The sequence below is a fragment of the Equus caballus genome, chromosome 2 (assembly GCF_041296265.1).
Source record: "Equus caballus isolate H_3958 breed thoroughbred chromosome 2, TB-T2T, whole genome shotgun sequence".
NCBI lineage: Eukaryota > Metazoa > Chordata > Mammalia > Perissodactyla > Equidae > Equus > Equus caballus.
The window spans coordinates 65,068,397-65,086,775 of record NC_091685.1 but is presented as its reverse complement, the minus strand read 5'-3'; the positions used below and the strand labels follow the sequence as shown (position 1 = coordinate 65,086,775).

At 43.1% G+C, this 18,379-nt stretch overlaps 1 protein-coding gene across 1 annotated transcript in view; it reads left to right on the top strand.

Moving 5' to 3' along the window:
- Nucleotides 1-9,809, top strand: part of PINX1 (PIN2 (TERF1) interacting telomerase inhibitor 1) — a 93,240-nt gene extending 83,431 nt beyond the window's left edge. Inside the window, exon 7 of the mRNA XM_001496538.6 lies at nt 9,103-9,809. Coding sequence (XP_001496588.1) covers nt 9,103-9,576 — 474 coding nt within the window. The 3' untranslated portion in view covers nt 9,577-9,809. The remainder of the gene's footprint in view (nt 1-9,102) is intronic.
- The last annotated feature ends 8,570 nt before the right edge of the window (nt 9,810-18,379 follow it).

Genomic DNA, 18,379 nt, shown 5'->3' with positions numbered 1-18,379 from the left:
TGGTGCCTATGTCACACAGATCATTTCTAGCTTTGGAGTAGCCTCCTTTATCTTGTAATGGCCAGTGTGTTGTGAAATGTTGTCACGTGAGTCACTGCAACTTTCCAAGCCCCAGGACTTTTCAGGGAGGCAGGAAACCTGCTCATTTCTTCTTTCCCCTCTTTTTCCCCAGAGGCTGTATGACTCTTGTCACTAGTTCTGATGTCAGTTACTTGAGAAGTTGTTGCCATGGAGAACTATCCTTTTAAAACATGTTTATGTTGGCTTTTCTTAATGAGCAGTAATTTGAGCAGCTGACTAGGCAAGTGGAAAAAAAAAGAAATGAACAGCTTTGTTAGCATTGGCCTTCCCATGAGGAATTTGGCATTATTTGTATTTCTCTGCTATTGTCCAGTGAAAAGCAAGATATTCTGTCCTTTCCAGTTCCTCATGATCTTCTCTGAGATGTCCAATTCATTGTCCGAGTCTGTAAATTCCATTCCTGATTATTGGAAAGGCGTCTCTGCCTGCTGAAGGGGTGCCGAGAGCTCTCTTTGACGGCGGTCACTTCATAACCGCACTTTTTCCTCGGCTACCATCATTTTGCTGCTTGAAGTTAGACACCAGTTATCAGCCTCTCTCCCGTGTAAGGTACCAAGGGACTGAGACTGAGAACTCCATCAAAATCCAAGCCCTCTGATTCCATGTGTGTATATTTATGTGTGTGTGTATACTTCAAAATCATCTAACATTTCCAAAAAGCAGATCATATTTCATAATAAATTTACTCATTCATTTATTTGTTCAGCAAATATTTACTTAGCACCTATTGTGTTTACTTATATACTAGAGAGAAAACAAATTTTCATAAATTTTTAACTGATGAAATTCAAAACTTTATTTATGGACACTGATATTAAAATTCACATAATTTTCACATCACGAAATCATCTTTTGATTTTTTCCCCCCAACTGTTTAAAGTGTAAAAACTGTTCTTAGCTTGTGAGGTGTGCAAGGATCAGCAGCAGGCTGGATTCGGCCCGCGGGCCATAGTTTGCCAACCCTGTTCTAGAGAGAACCCCTCCAGAGTGGGCTTCTGATAGATGCCATGGGTTCCTAGAACCTGTTTGCACGTGCATACACACGCCACACACACAGATCATTTCTGTAGCTGTTTTCCAATTGAGGTGCTACATAATTCTAGTTCTGTTATTTATTTTTTAACTCCATTTCAAATCAAAACTTCCCTTCAATCAGTGGAGTTTTTTATTTGTTTTTAACTCTTGTGGTGCTTGCTAATGCTAAAGGTGATTATGTTTCCCAGGCAGATTCCCTAAGACTGATTATTTCTGAAACTGTGTTTGTTTAGCCTGACTCCAGATGTGAGTGATGGGTATCTTGAGAAAAAACACTAGATTTCACACTTGAAAAACCTTTTGGTGAGTGCAAAACTAGCTCTTGGTCAGTGAAACACTGAACGTTTTTAATGATATGGAAACCAAAAAGGTGCCATAGAAAGCAAGAAAAGAAATGCCAACACAGTGGCTCAATTCCTGCTCTAACTAACGGTGTGGATCACTGCTTATTAGCTTAACCTTTGGAGGCAAACCCATTTTGATGACTCCCTAGAAGGAGGAGCTTTCCCAGATTGTATTTTCAGCTCAAGCTGCAATGTTAACTTCCACGTTAACAACTTGCTACCTGGAGCTTCTAGTGGGACTTCCGTCCAACTATTTGTCTCCTCAGAATGATCTCCTCCCTTGGCCTCTCATATGCCCTGGAACTCTCTTGCTCACCAACTTTTTCTTTTGATGACAAGAACAAATCAACCCATGCAGGCTTTTTCATTGCTGTGTTCAGCCAGTCCCGCAAAATGAATGTGACAGTTTCCATAAAACACAGAACCTTTTTTCCAATTTACTTGTCTCCCTAAAGGTGACTGTGGTAACACGTGGAATAATAGACCAGAGGAGAAGTGGAGGCTTGTCTGACTGAGCTCCTCTACATCACTAAGGGCCATGGGGTGTAACTGGCTGATCAAACTAAAAGGCACTCAGACGTACCTTACGGTAGTCAGAGAAGTAATGTGCACCATGAGGTAAGGTGGCTTTTGATTAGAAGCCAATGGCTTCATCTGGATGAGAAGAAGATACACTGCAAAATTCTGGCTCTCTCTTTCCATCCTACCTTTCAAAGCCGCTTCTAGTCATTAGCCCTGCCTGGCATGCAGATAAGTCTGTGCCACAAAGCTTATGGCTCAGTGAGTGGCGGTGGGAGCATTTCCCAGTCTTGGTCCACTTGGGCTTGGTGTCTTTTGTGCTTTCCTTCAGCATTCACCATCCATCTGTTCCTCATTAGAGAGGATGTGCTAAATACAAATGAAATAGATATAGTCTCTGCCCCCCCTCCCCCGCCGGAACTTAAAATTTCCTTGGAAAGATGCGGTTACAAAGCAAATTATACAAAACCAGGAAATAGAAGTAACTAATTGCTAGTCATAGGTGGTAAAGAATGGGTCACCCAAGGGATCAGGCTTGTTGAATGAGGTGCTTTTGCACTTGGTCTTCAAGAAAGTGAAGCACATGACGACATATAAAGGATCTGGAAGAACGCTGTAGGCCAGCATTCTGAGTGACGCACCAGGCTAAGGTTTTAGTGCACACATGTCCCAGCGCTACCTTCGTCTTGACAAGTCGTGAAATCACCTCGTACCTGAATTTATCTCTGTCCAAGATAGGTGGGTACAATTTCTGCCTCCCAGGAGTACATCAAGACACAATTGTATTTGTCAGAACCATACTGCTGAAAAGTTTGGAAAGATACAAAATGTTTTTTCAAATTACTCACTAGCCAAGCTTTCTTACCTTTTCACAGACTAACCCAACACGAGCTGGTGACAGACGGGCTGGGGTGGAAGTGAGCGTTTGTTCATCACAAGTAGTAGCTATCAGAACTAAGAACTCCCATTGCTAAATTCATTGCCCTTGAGCTCTGGGTGTCACCTTTTTATTTCAATGAGAAAAGTTCATGGAAGGACTACAGTTGCAGCATGATCCCTGTGTCTTAATGCGGAAATCAAAAGGCTTCAGTCATCTTGTCCCTTAAGTGAGCAGTGACTTAAGAGAAAGTCTAGTGAGCTGAAAGGCTTTGCCTTTGAGGTCCATGCCTGGGCTGGTATGCTTGTCCTAAGGGGTGAGATTTTATATTGATGGTGCACCTGCCCCAGACATCTCAGTGAATTCTCCATCCCAACTGCTTCATTTCCCTGCCCCAGAAGATACTGACAACATTCTTCTGAGAATAGTAAAGAGGACTCTGTTTATTTGGGCATTTTACTGTTAATCCCTCTTGGTATACATATTTGAAGGACACAGGACCGGGAACCCACAAGAGGTGGAGCAGAGAGCTCTTGAGCTGCAAAAGCCTCTGCAGAGAATGCATAAAAGGAACAAAGAACAAACTCATAATTCTGTAGACATTTGAGAAAAGTTCACCCACACAGTTTTGGGCATCTTTCAGGCACCTAAGATGATTGTGGTATATTATAATTGATGTCTTAAGGATCTCTCTCTGCAAGGTCTTGTTTCCTTTGCATCCACCCCTTCCCCCCCAGTGGTAACTCAGAGTTGCCAGAGAGAGGTTTAGGCCTTAAGATCGCCAGCTCTAATCATAGCACACAGTATACGATCCTGAATCACACTTGAATCTACCTGTTGCTGATGAGAAAACTGAGACAAAGCGAGTTGGTGGGTAAAATGGACCTTTTAATCATTGTCTGGATTGGAAGTGTCCAGGTGGAAGTTGTCCGGCATCGGTCCAGGGGAGGTCTTGCCTTATATGGCAGGTTGGACTTGGGTTTTACTTCCTGCTTTAAAACACGCACACCTTGCCAAGTAAATGTACATGCTAATTTGACAGATTCTAAAACTCTTAAGCCCGGCTTCAGGCTATTTTTTATTTATATGAGTTGCAAACTAAATAATAGAGGTTTTTTTCTGTTTAGAAAGTACTATAATATCCATTTCTGGTGACATTTTTTCTGCTAGAAGCTTTGTATCAGTTAACTTCTGCCCTCAAAACTTAAGTGTGGACCTTAGCGCCTGAATTATATGAGCAGTTGATGTATATTTCAGTGTTAGGATGATTTAATCGAGTGTGTGTGATACAAGCTAGAAGTTAGGATGCCATGGTAAGGGAGAAAGGGCTCTGCACCTGGCAGCCTTGGGGCCAAATCTCCTTACTGCCCGTTCCTGCCGTGAGACCTTGTGCACAGTAGGTGCCTTGAGTCTGAGCTTCCACCTCAGTAGAAGGGAGAGAAAGCCTCTTCTCAGGTTGCTGTGAGAGTCATGTAAGATGACACATGATAATAAGTGACTGGCATGTGGAAGGCATCCCAGAAATGACACGGCTTTCTTCAGGGACCAGGGGTGGCCACTTTGGGGAGGGTTTCCTGATGGGACTGAGCGCAGCAGTCCTGTGGGCTCTGCTGGCTTTAAACCAGAGGTTCTGTGGCGTGGCGAGCAGGACCTCCCGAGTTCTCACCCGCAGATTCTTTATTGATCAGGTAGAAATTAAGACCCAGCTAACCATTTTGGAAAAGCGACTGTCAAATGTTTTTTAACACATACTGTACACTTATAACACACACTATACATAAGCTCTGTCAGAGCTTAAAGAAATGAGAAGACTGTTTTCTGAGAACAGACAAGATTAACCCATGAAACATTTTAGAACAACACCAGAAACCGTTTCATTTTATATGTTAAAGAGTAGCTTCTAAAATACATGGAAAATGTTCCAAGATTCTAAATGTGCCTTTGGATCTTTCTTATTAATTAGTGAAAGGGGAGATAGAACAGCAGATATATTACAAATTTAAGGGGAGATTTTTAAAACTGGTTTGTTAAACCCCTTACCATTTCTCCTTCTCCTTCGCTGAATTCTTTCTCTGAAAAGCTTCTTCATCTTAGGTATACTGCTTGGTCCTGGACTTGCACAGTTGCATATGACATGTCCCTGCCCCAACTGAGTAAGAAGGTGACCTGGGAACTGACAGGGGACCATGCTCAGCACAAAGACTGAGGGTTCCACAGGGCAGAGCCCTAGCTCCCACACATACAGACTCCCACCTTTATCTTTCACTGTAAAGGCCTACACTTCTCCTCGCATATGTCATTACTCGACAGCTACGAAAACTCTTGGCATTCAAGCAGGACTTCAATAATCTTAGACTGTGGGGGCATACAAGCTGAGGGAGAGGTTGCCAGGCTGTTCAGTCCAGAAGCCCACCACATTTTTAGTTCTAGCTGGATAGCATCATTAGCATTCTCCCCATGTTATGCCCTTTGAGAACACAAATTTAGGGTATGTGAAGGATCTTGAGATTTTCAAGCCAAGGTATATAAAAAGAGAACCCTCAGAACCATAAGTACAGGGGCTGGCCCGGTGGCACAGGAGTTAAGTGCGCATGTTCCGCTTTGGTGGCCCGGAGTTCACTGGTGCAGATCCCGGGTGCGGACATGGCCCCGCTTGGCATGCCGTGCTGTAGTAGGCATCCCACGTATAAAGTAGAGGAAGATGGGCACGGATGTTAGCTCAGGGCCAGTCTTCCTCAGCAAAAAGAGGAGGATTGGCAGCAGTTAGCTCAGGGCTAAACTTCCTCAAAAAAAAAAACCATAAGTACAAAATGAGAATTTATTATCATTTTAAAAAGTCTCAGCTTCTTACCACTTTGCTTAGAAGTATTGGGATGATTTCCCGGACTTAGGTTTAAAAAGATTCAAATTCCAGGTAATAGTCATGCCAGCTTTTTGTTTTTATTGATTTTAGCTTCTATATAATGTTAATTCTCTTAAACAAATTCTTTAAAATTATTCAATACAAATAGTGTTTGGGTCTTTCAGCTCTCCTCAGCAGTATTACTGGATCTGCTCTTGGGCTGTCTGCTTTCTTACAGGTTGTGTGAAAATATTTTTTCCATGTAGGTGAACTGTAGGTGCCTTGGTGTCACTTCTGCATCTTGGCTTGACAGTTGGGGTGATAGTTTTCTATGAACCGAGCTCATCTCTGCTGCTTGCTCGCACTGCCTCACTCCACCTTCTCTGCTCTTTTGTATCACAGAGGAATAGCCAGCCCAAATGTCTGTTCAGAGACTAGTATTTAGACCTGCAAGGAACCTGAAAAGTGGTTTAATTTAACCTACCTATTTGACTTAATTAGTAACTCAGGCCCAAAGAGGTTACATGATTTATGTAAGGGCCTCCATTAGTTAACAGCAGGAATTGGAATTTTTTAACAAGAGATTTTCTGAATCCCTAAGCTTAAATGAAATATTTGGTAAGATGATGTGATAGGTTACCCATACGTCCCTTGGTAGTATTTTGTACGGAACTGAAAGTTTTCAAGTTATTTTTAAATTTATTTTACTAGTTTTTAGAATACTGTTAGCAAATTGGGACATTCTCAAAGTTTATGAAGTAGTAAAAGTCACATTTGGTATTACAAATTTTTTTTTTGAGGTTGTATTATGTTTTAATAGAAATGGGGGAAGAGGCAGGTGTCTCTATTTCAAATTACTGAAAAGTAACTGGTGCTTTTCCCAGCACTCGTTCACTTTGAAGTTGAGACCAGATGTGAAAAGTATTAGTGTTCTTGAAAAGGCATTCATGGCCAAGAAGATAGAAACAGGGATTATAATTGTCATAGTAAAACTGGGTTTATGATTTATAAAATCGTAAAATATGAACTTACAAAATACGGGGTCCTGGGCACTGCTTCTACAAGAATCAGATTTGCAACCTATTCCTCCTTGATTGCCGTGGCTTTTAAAACAGATACATTCCTGCAGTGTGAGAGGGTGGCTGCCCCAGCGGTAAAGGGCTTTCACTAGCAAGTCATTGTTTTGCCTTCACTTTCCTCGGGATAAATAGGATTTGAGTGCTGGCACCTCTCTTGCTTGTCTCCATGCCCTGCTAAGCTTGGTGTGCAGTGGCCCGTGGTTATTAAAATCCTTATCACCATAGGAGTCGATTATGAGCATAGCTATTTTCTAGCATTAGAAAGCCCCACTGAATTCAAGTGACTCAAAAATGGTCTTATATTTCTTAATAATTAAAAGTGTGATTAATACCAGCAATTAGTTCCTGCGATTTAACTGTTAAAAGCAGGAAGTCAAAACGTAATAAATGGATGAGCAAAGTAAGGAGCCATAGGATATAACTTGGATTTGCGTTTCTAAGGCACAGACATGCTCCAGAAGACTTGGGCCACATAAAACAAACTCCTTTTAATGCCGCGAAACTCAATGAGACCTATTTTACATAAACAGGCCACCTTCACAGACTGTCTGTGTGTGGCTATGTGCCCTTAAATGGAAGGCAAGACCTTTCTTGTCTGTCAGCCTGGGATTGACTAGCCCCGAGAGCATCTTGGGAAGATTTTTCACTCTGCTATGCAAAATTTCAGTTCTTTTGCAGCATTTTGGCAACAAAAAGACAAAAGTGACCTTGTTTTTGTCTCCTGAGGCAGCTATTTTTAAGTTTTTCTGAAAATTACCTGATGAGATTCTAGCCAGAATTGAATGCTGACAGATAACATTGAAACTTCTTCCCAAAGCTCAGTGGTTTATTTTACATGTTCTGCATTTTACATTTTGAAACTTTAAAAATTGACCACGATTTTGTGTTTTTAACCCCAAGTAAAATAAGGTTTGTATTGATTGGATAAGTTCTGATGTTGGTGGTAAGATCCCCTTTAGTGAGAGTTCTCTGGGGCAATGGCCACTCAAAGCCCAGGTGTCCGCTCACACAATACTGATTCTGCCAGAATTTCCAATAGGACGCTACTTTGATTCTGCTGGGTTTTGAGTGCTGCTTATCAAGAAAATGCATAGTCCATCTATATGGGTTGGTTTGTAATAAAGTTAGCTGTACAAACAGAGCTTTGCCCGCCAAGTTCAGAATAATTTGTAGAATCCTAATTTGGAAACTGATTTATTCAGAAAACTGTTTTCCCACCCTCCCAACATGAAAGAGTCAAACAAGTCTCTTCCTGTGCAAATAAGTGAATATGGAGAAAGAAGCCAGGTAACTATGAACACCCAAGTTTACCGTTATTGTTTAATGGCTTATTTTAAAGTCTGTGTAGGCAAAGTCATTCTAGACATTGACTTTACTTAAAGTGTAGTGCTTATATTCTTCAACTTGAAGGTACTTTTTCACACACGTTTTCATCACCTTACTGCCAGACAGCCACAACCTAATGGTGGTATCAGCATTTCATTTTTCATCCCAACCTATCAAGATGGGAATTTTCTCTCCCTTCTCAAGCCTTACAGCTGAATGTGTTTATTTAAAAGTAAAATGTAAACCTCGCTTAATCTCAGCTGTTGTGAGTGAGTAATTCCTCACATTAGAAACAAGACTATCAGAGCCACGAGTATCTGGCCCGTGTCAGAGTAGGGATGGGAGCATCTCCCTTCTCCCCATCCTCAGCCCAGGGAGGAAAGACTCCCCATGCTAACCTGTTCTTTTTGGGAGGAGACTAGAAACATGCACATCCCACCCTGGCACATTCTCTTCAAGAGGGTCACGCTCTGCCCTCAGAGGAGAAAGGTGTTCTCGACATGCCAGGTTCCCGGTTGGCATTTGGTTCCTGTTATAGGAGGAATTAACATAGACACATGACATCTTAGTTTCCAGATCAACATGCAAAGACCTGTGTATTCCATAACGGAGCTGAAATGCTGGAATAAGTTCAAGGACTTCCGTGTCTCTGTTTTTTATGGGAGACTCTGGGGAACTTAATCACCATCTAAAACATTGTTGCTAAGGAGCTGTTTACTCAGAATTCCATCCAGCTGACTTGCCAGCCAACTTCGGGAGTTAGCGTCTGCCTGTTTGACCTACAGTCCCATGTAGTATTCAACCAAAAGTGTCCACCTCATTCTATGCTTTGTAGTTCAGCTCTACCCGAGGGGCAAGGAAGAGATGGGAGGGGAGCCGGGCACTTAGCCTGGTCCCCTAACTGCTGAGTGCTGGTGGCTCCAGGTGGAGTCCTCCTGGATGCTGTGAGGAGTAAACAGCTGATGCTTAACCAGTGTTAACTCTTTTTCCACACCTTAGGATAATTCCAGCCACACTACTCCGGATGGGAATGAAACCTCCACTACAAAGACCAGTGCCTTTACCATCCAGGAATACTTTGCCAAGCGGATGGCAGAGCTAAAGAACAAGCCACAGGTCACAGCTGCAGGCCCTGGCTTTTCAGAGACCCAAATGGAAAGGAAAAGCAGAAAGAAAAGAAAAAAGGAGACAAAAGATAAAAATGTGGAAAATTACACCCAACCCAAAGCCAAGAAGAAGAGAGACCAAGTTGAGAGGCAGCTCGCAGACCCTTGTTGGGATGAGAATTCTGACACTTCTGCTGCAGGTAGAGAGGATTGTGTGTGCCCACCTGATGACCAGTACATTCCCCCGAAGCCCCCAAAAAAGAGAGGGAAAAAAAAGCTACAAAAGCAAGTTGAAGCAGGAGTAGATCCTATTCTAGATGAAACACCAGTGAAAAAGAAGAAGAAAAAGAAGAAAGGTTCCAAATAAATTCTCTTGAGCCAGGGCCTTCCGAGCACTCAGACGTCAGGGTGCTGTCAAGCTGCTCGGGCCTGAAGTCAGAGCAGAGTGCGCCCAGGGGAGTCGGTGCGCATCCGTAACATGCCCGCCAATTGCTGAGTCTTGCCCTCTTGCCACATTTTTCCCAAATCATATTCCCAGAAGAACTTTTTAATGTTCCAAATGATGGCTCCCATAAAGAAATAAATCTCTTTTTAGACTCAGCCTTGCACCTTGAGTGTTTATTCATATTCATTTGAATACATCAAGTTATATATGTGCATGTGTGTGTAGATACACACAGTCCATATCTGCATCTATATTTGCTCTTGATTTCCTTCCATAGCAATGAATTGTGCTTCCTTCTGAAGGACTTAGTCTAATTAAAGGATTAAGAGGCAATAGTTTGGATTCAGATTGTTCTTTTTGTTCTATAGCCAACCCTACATTTTTGCCAAGTAGGTATTATATGATTACATTCCTAAATCAAAAGGTTGGTTTGGTTTGGTTTGGTTTGATGGGGAAATTGTTTTAATGCCCTCTCCTCCACTAAGCCGTGGCAGCTGTGTGTTCTGAGGTCTCCCCAAGACTCCAGGTGAAGAAGGGAGCTGACTCTGGGGACAGCTTCGCCTTCCGGCTCTCACAGGAGGCCTCTTGCGGTTCCTCAGCAAGTAGGCAGACAGATTTCTATTTGGCGGCACTTCAGGACAAATCCCCTATAGTGGGCTCTGCCTTATTTATAAGGACCAGGGGGTCCTCAGAAGGTCAAAAAACTGAGAGTCTAAGGTCATGAAATTCACTACATCTGGAAACCAGCCAGTCCCTAGATTGGGACTGCCTTTTGAAAGTTCTTAAAGTATAAATATTACATAAATAGTAAAAGGGATTTACTGCTCAGTCCGAATGGTGTCACCCGTCCTGTTTATACTGCCTTGTGTCGCACCCTGGCCTGTCTACCTGTGTGCTGGTTGAACTCTCCCAATGCAGGTTTACCCAGATAACTGCAGACACCTTCACACCCTCCTTGGGACACAAAATGAAAAAGAAAGTGTGTGCTTAAGATTAGCGGTGCAGCCGCCTTGTTTCCTCGGCCTCTTTCCCCTTCTCTGCTGTCCTTGTTCTCTTTACCTCGTCCTTCTTTTCTTCTTCATCCTTTGGCGCTTTTATTCCCTCTTCCTTGCTCTCCCATATTTTCAGTTCCCAGTTTTTTCCTTCCCCCTTCTGGTTGCCTGCTCCCCGTCCTGCTCGTGCAGTCTTGCTGCTGGTTGGCCTGCTTCTGACAGACCTGCCTGCGGAGCTGTGGGGTGCGGCCGGGCGGGGCACGCTCTCCTCCACCCGACTCAGAGGCCGCTCCTGGATAGCAGAAACCAAAACTCACACACGGCCTGCTGACCTTTTGCCCTTGATTTTAGCTCTCTGGGCCCTATGTTAGATATGAAGCATGACCCCGAGTGTCTTGAAATTGAGAAGTTACATGACAAATGTTTGGTTTTAGTCTCTTAAGAATTCTCAACGGTGCTAATTGTTTAAAAGGACACATACACATACACAAAAAAACCCACAGAGAAAATTTTTGTGTACTCAGAGCCTGAGGACTACATTCTGAACTTAATCATGGCCCCTGGAGTTTAGAATCCCAGCCTAAGTTCCAGTCTAGTAAAGCACCAAAGATCTTTAAAGTCACTTTTCTTCACTAGAGGGTGCATGCCCAGGTTATTTCTGTTTGTCCTATCTTGTATATGAAACTAGAGTTCCAAAAGGGAGTGAGACTGTATGAAACCTAAAGGGGACTATCTTTAAAAATATATATATTTATATATATTTTTATATATAAAATATATATAAATGTATATGTATGTATAGAGACTGGATTTGTTTTTTGTGTAGTTTTTTTGCCTTTTTTTGGCTTAACTTCCTTTACCAATAAAAATGAGAGCCAGGAGAGTATACTGAATTGTGTGCAGGAGGAGGAAGCAAATGGGTGTTTAGGAAGCAGCTGGGATGCATCAGGTCAGATGGGCGAAGGGGCCGACCGGGAAGACCAGTGGAGGGAGGTGCTGAAGGGAAGTTCTTGGCGTTAGGAATGCCAGGGCAGTCACACCGCAAGATTAAATGCAGCTTTCATAGAGAGAACCTATAGACTGTAGTTACTATTATCTTAATGGGGTACACGATTTTAATAATCGAGTGCATAGCTGAGAAAAAGGTACATGCTCAGCAAAGAGCAGACAGTGTGGCCATTTATATTGAAGGACACAGAATCTTTGTTTTCTCTAGAAATCCTCAGCTTTCATTTTTCTCAAGTGTCTCTCTTTCAGGCCACTTAGTTTTCTGGATCTAAGTTGAAGTTAGAACAATGAAATAAATACCCTTGAGACTTGCATTTCATAAGCATGATAGTTTTAAAATTGTTACCATGTGAACCTTATTTTTTCCCTAAATTATTTCACTTGGTAAAAATATATGAATTTTGTATTCTTTAATGCTTTCCTTGGCATCCTTCAGTTTTAAAAGGGAAAGTAGGTTCCCAGGAAAAGATTCATCCAATGAGGAGTTTTTTAAGTGTTGTCTTGTAGTGCCCTTCTTTCCTTTTCTGTTGATTTTAATAGATAATAATATGACTGTATGAGGTCTTCTGTGGCTGGCCCTGTTCCAAGCGCTTTAAATAAATCAACTCATGCAGTCCTCAGACAACCCAGGAAGAGGACAGTTACTGTTATTCCCTTTTATAGATCAACTCGGTTTTATGAAAAGGTCTCTTTGATTCTTATATCTAGATTTATGCTGCTCCCAGGGAACCGGTGATGCTTTGGTCCCATCTCTACCCTGGTCAGAAACCCATGCTCCTGTTTTTAGTCTGTGCCCTTGCCACATCCAATTTCACCTGTCTTTAGCAAGATTTTCTGTTGCTGATGCTCTTACTTCACATGTCGATACTTTTAAATGAGAATATATTTGAAAACAGCTGGCAAACTGTTAAAGAGTTTTACAGTTAACTTGAGTCAATATCATTTATATGAGCTGTAGAAAATACTTTTGGGTACATGGCACATTAGAAATTCTCAGTGGATTTTCCCTGCCAACTTGGTCAAGAGGTGGGTGGGAAATTGAGTAAGTAACTCAACTTTTAAAAATCTGTTTGCTGGTCTATGAAAAAAAGACAGATATTTCTTCTAATTTATAGAAAACACGGATGCTCCTGGAAGATGAAACCAAAATGAGCATTTGTTTAATCCCACAGTGCATACCTCTGCTTCTCTCCTCCTTCACCTGTTGGCTGACTCAGACAGGAGCAAGCCAGGACCTGCTTTTTTTTAGAAACAGCATCAGGGAAATGTTTCAGCACAATCTGCCCCAGCGATCTCAGCCTCTGGACCAGCAGGCAGCGGCTGTATTTAGATTTGAGTAAAACCTTGCCCACTGTCGCCCTGTTTATCTCGCAGGTTCTGCAGCCACTGCAGTTTGGAGCCTGTTCTTCTGGAGTGTGGGGCTGGGGAGGTCAGATCAGGTGCTCCCATGTATGATTTTCTAGCAGTTGGTTATTAGTGAGCAAATTAGTATCATGTCCTAGTAAAGACGATGACTAGACTCCTTGCATACAAGTATGCTGTGTAGTTAGGAAATATTGAATACACTAAAATGACATGCACAGAACCTTTATGGGACCAGTAAGGGAGGCTGGGAGGCAGAGAGAGAAAGAGAGAGCACATAAAAAAGGGTAGGTGGGAACAGGATTGCCTTTGGGTTGCAACGTGGATGGATCCTGGATGTCGTGGATGGTTGCAGTGTGTGGGCCAACACAGACATCCTCCCTGAGCTCTTTCTTCCCTCCTGTGTTCAATTTTTGTATAAGCTTAAACTTTTAAGGAAAACGGTAATGAATTTTATAATTAGTTACATCTTAGATTTTCTGTTCGTATTTCCTGTATTGGATTTCCTTAGAGAAAAATATGTGGGTGCTGAAAAGCAGTTATTTGTCCTAAAAACATTTATGGAGCTCCAACTTTGGACTAAGCCCAGGCCTGAAGGACAGAAAAACTAATCCATTACAGGGTCTACCCACATTCAAGATCTCCCAACTTGTCTTTTGCATGGGCCGCCATATCTTGGAACACTCTCGGTAGCACATACCCAGGACCTGGCCTCCTCGATGCTGGCTGAACAGTGAGGAGCATTTCTGCGAATGTTAATCAAGTTCCGTGGTAATCTGAGAGAAATTCTTCACTAACTCATTATTTGACTTGAATTTGAGGAGCGACGTTCTACTAAATCCCCCTTGTTAACAACATTTCTAATTGTGTGAAAAATAAGCAAAATTATAAGCACATTCCTCCACAGAGGGTGAATTAAATATATATTTTGCCTAAGTGGGGAGTGTGAGAAAGATCGACCCCGGTTTCTCTCTGAACCTACCCGCCCCGGCCCCGTCCCTCTTGTCACCAGCATGTCTGCTGAGGGAACTGGTCTGGAAGGACTAGGAGAGGTAGCCTTACTTCACCTGGCAGTCGGGGGTGCCTTTTGAACTTGAATGGAACAAAAACAGATATTAAATATTTGTTAAAGAAATAGAAAACTGCTGAAGGCAGACTCTAACTGCAGTCTTCAAAATTTGGGAAAAAGAGGTTGCAAAAAATCCAGGGGTGGGTGCCATGGCACCTTAGCTGACGGAAGCATCCTCATCTTTTCCCTCATCCTCACAAGTTATGTGGCTTCCTCAGGTGACTGGCTGCGTTCCGGACTGTTTTAGTCTTCCTCTTTCAACTATCCTAGACTCCCTAAAACTCCTTTCCTGGGTGTCCTTTCCTGAATACTCCTTGGCTCTTCCTCCTGCTGTCAACTAAGTGTGAGAAGGAGACAGGAAGTCCTTGAATGTTTTGGAGTCATAGCTTCCATCCTCTCTCTTTCTCTCTCTCTCTCTCTCCCTCCCTCCCTCCCCTTCTCCCCGTTCTCTCTATATACTCATGGCTGACATTTCTGTTTCTTTTTGGACATTCCTGGGTTTGTATCTCTATCCTCCTCTAGTCAATCTCAAGCTTTCCTCCTGCATCTCCAGCCAACCATCCCAAGAGCCCCTCACATTCAATGAGTCTGAAGGGAACTCATGTTCCTCTTTCCCAGCCCGCCTTCTGTATTCTGTTATTGCTGTGGGTACCCCCAGGCTCTCAAATCACTCTGGCTTAACATCTAGGGTTGTTTTCAACAGTTCAACCAATTAAGTGACTGCCATCAATGTCCTAAGTAAGTCCTTGCCTTGGCAAACTCACAACTTAGCACTTCTTCCCTCTTGAGCCCTCTGCCTGCCTCGCCTCCTGTCCCCACAGCTCGCAGGTCCAGCCCTCCTTTCCATTCATCCAATTCACTCTGTAATATTTCTTCCCTGGACCATTGCACCCACTGCTTCAAGGGTCCCCCCAGCCTGTTGTCTCTCTAGCTCTAGTCCATGACGGTGGCTCTTCTGTATGACTGCCCCTCTTTCTCCTGTTGGCCTTCCCTTCTCTACCTACTGGCCTTCAAGGCCTGTCTCTGATGTCATCAACAGTTTCTCCAGCATTTCCTCATCTGGCCCCCTAGAAGGAATCTCTCCCTTTTCTGAATTTTCACGGTGCTTTCTGATTCATCAAAGTCTACCTTGTGTTAGAGCTTTTAGATGTATCATTTTCCCCATTCACGTCTAGGGCCTCTGGAGGTGAAGTTAATCTTTGTTTCCCTACAGCTTCCAGGACAATGCCTTGCACATAGCAGGTGCAGAAGGACTCTTAAATGAAGAAGCAAATGAACAGACCACAGCTAGGCAAGAACTCTTGCTCTGAAGACCAGAAGTGTATCCCAAGATGAGGATGTCTAATCAGGGGTGCACTACTGTGGCCACAGCCCCCACTTGTGGTTCCTTCAGATTCTCAACACTATAACTGGTACATGTGAGACCACCTCACCCAGCTTGAGGGCTTGATTATGAATTCCTCTCCACTTGTCTCCTAGGCCTTCTTTGTAGCTGTCATCTTGCCACTGGCATCTCAAATGACCCCCTCCCAGGGCCTCATTTTCAAGTCTTCCTTCCTTGAGTGGTGACTGTAGGAGTAAATGAAAAAAGGACCTAGCAAAACACCTGACAGAAGGCCCTTGGTAGATTTTACTCTTTTCCTCCGAGCAGAGGAGAAAATGAAAAGAGAAAATTTTGAAAAGTTGGGGACCCCAGTCATAGGAAGGCAGCTGGTGTCCTCTCAGATGAGGAAGTTCTGGTGGCAGCAGTCCTGCCAGTGCTCCGCAGAGCTATCACCAGGGCTCCTGAACCACTTTTTACGTGCTGCAGCAACTCTTCCTCGTGACTGACAAGCTCCAGGATGAAATGCAGGAAGGTGTGGTCAGGTCATCCTGAAGACATCAGAGTCTCAGGAAGGCTTAGGAGGTAACCTGTAAGCAGGCCCTGGGGCAGGGTGGGGTATGGTCACATTGACTCAGACTTCTCAGGTGACAGGCTTCAAGATCCTGCCCTTGCCTGGGACTCCTGGGCAGCCCCCAGTCGAGCAAGTTGTTGCAATTTAGCCTGGAGGGATTACAAAATCCTGCTGTGATGGCGCAAGCCACTGCCAGTCTGAGGTGAACAAATGATGTTAACTGTGCTAAAAAAGGGAGAACAAGTGTACTCTGAACACATAAGCCGGTGGGTCTTCCTTCCAAATGATCATCCCTGAGACAAGCAATTCTGCTCACCTCAACCTTGTAAAAGCTGTATTATTACATTCCTCATTTTATAGATGAAGAAATAGGCTCAGAGTTGCTGAGTACCTTGACCAAAGTCATCACTTCATAAATTAGCAGGTGGAATGGCTTTCTCTCCAATCTCCAGCCCCTTTTGATCCTAGAAAGGTTATGGATACTCTGTTTGATTTTTGTTTTTAATAATTAATAATTAATTGAATTTATTCTGCTGAATGTGTGATTTAGTCCATTTTGGGATGTAAGGTCCCTTTATAGCAACTACAGTGCAATTCACAAGTAAAAGGAGAGAGATTCAAAGTGATGTGGGAGACCACGGTTAGAGGTACTCATTTAGTCATTCCACAAACCTTAAGTGGATGACAAAGACATGGTCCCAGCCCTCTAGAAGCTCCCATTTAGTGAACCGTGTCATGAAAGTTGGCAGAACTAAAGCCATACGCTTCCTTTGGATATTCACAATTTTATATATCCAAATTCAGAAGGAAGTTGTCAACTTAAAAGATTTTGTAGACTGATGTCAGCATCATGGCAGAGAAAGCTCTCCCCGTAGCCTCTCCCCCCAAGATAAAACGAAAAGGGCATTAACCAACAGAGGACATTCACACAACACAATAGATGTCTGAGAGATCCACACAGCCATACATCTGAAGGTGGGGATGCTGGACCCTCCCCCCCCAGGAGGCAGTGAAAGGAGGTAAGGAGATCTCATCTCCCAAGTGGCAGCGATCTAGAGCACAGGACCACATGCAGTGGCCAGCGCATGATGCTGAGAGGAGAAGGAGAAAAAGGATGCCCTCTGCAGGAACCCTTGCACTCTCAGAGTTGCCTCCCATCCTGTGGGAATGCTCCACACTGAGACAACTAAGCCATCACAGGGGAGTCCACACCAAGTTGAGCAGCCTAGGCAGGCAGACAGTCAGTGCAGAGCAAGGGTGTGTGGCATCACTCATGTGAAAGAAAATGCCCCTCCCCACCCCCACTTGGCATACCAGCTCAGTTGGTCCGCCATAGCAGGGGATACTCGCCAGAGCAACTGCACATACGTATGTAAAGCAGCAGTGGTCAGTGGGCAAATGCAGATAGGCCCTGGCGGTACAGCTTCCAACAGACAGGCACATCCGCCAGGGGTCACAGTGGGCTCCGAAAACACAACTTCCACCCCCGCCATGGTGGCAGGTGGAATCTGCAACCAGATACTACTACCACTATGTGATGGCAAAAGTCCACACCATCAAATAGCAGGAAGAAATATATTAACACTCCAGACCAGAAGGAAAATGACAAGTACCCAGAAATAATTGATCATGAAGTCACAGGAATTTACAATGTACAGAAAATTCAAAATAGTTATCATAAAGAAATTCAATGAGCTACAAGAAAGTTCAGAAAGACAGTTCAACGATCTCAGGAATAAAATTAACAGATGGAATTCTTCACAAAAAAGATTGAAACTATAAAAAAAGTCAGAAATATTGGAGATGAAAAACACAATGAATGAGACAGAGAAAAATCTGAAATCCTTAAAAAACAGAGCTGATATTATGGAGGACAGAATTAGTAATTTAGAGGACAAAAATATAGAAATGCTGCAGTTAGAGTAGGAGAGAGAAATAAGACTAAAAAGAAAAGAAGAAATTCTCTGACAAATATCTGACTCAATTAGAAAATGCAACATAAGGATTATAGATATTCCAGAGGGAGAGAGAGGGGGAAAGGATCAGAGAGCTTGTTCAAAGAAATACTAGCTGAGAACTTCCCAAACCTGGGTAAGAAGCTGGAATTACATGTAAATGAAGCTATTAGAACTCCTAATTACATCAATGTGAAAAGACCTTCTCCAAGGCAAATATTAGTAAAACTGGCAAAAGTCAATGACAAGTAAAAATATTAAGGGCAGCAAGGCAGAAGGAAATAACCTACAAAGGAACCCCTATCAGGCTTTCAGCAGATTTCTCAGCAGAAAGCTTACAGGCTAGGAGAGAGTGGAATGATATATTCAAAATTCTGAAAGACAAAAATTTTCAGCCAAGAATACTCTATCCAGTGAAACTATCCTTCAGATATGATGGAAAAA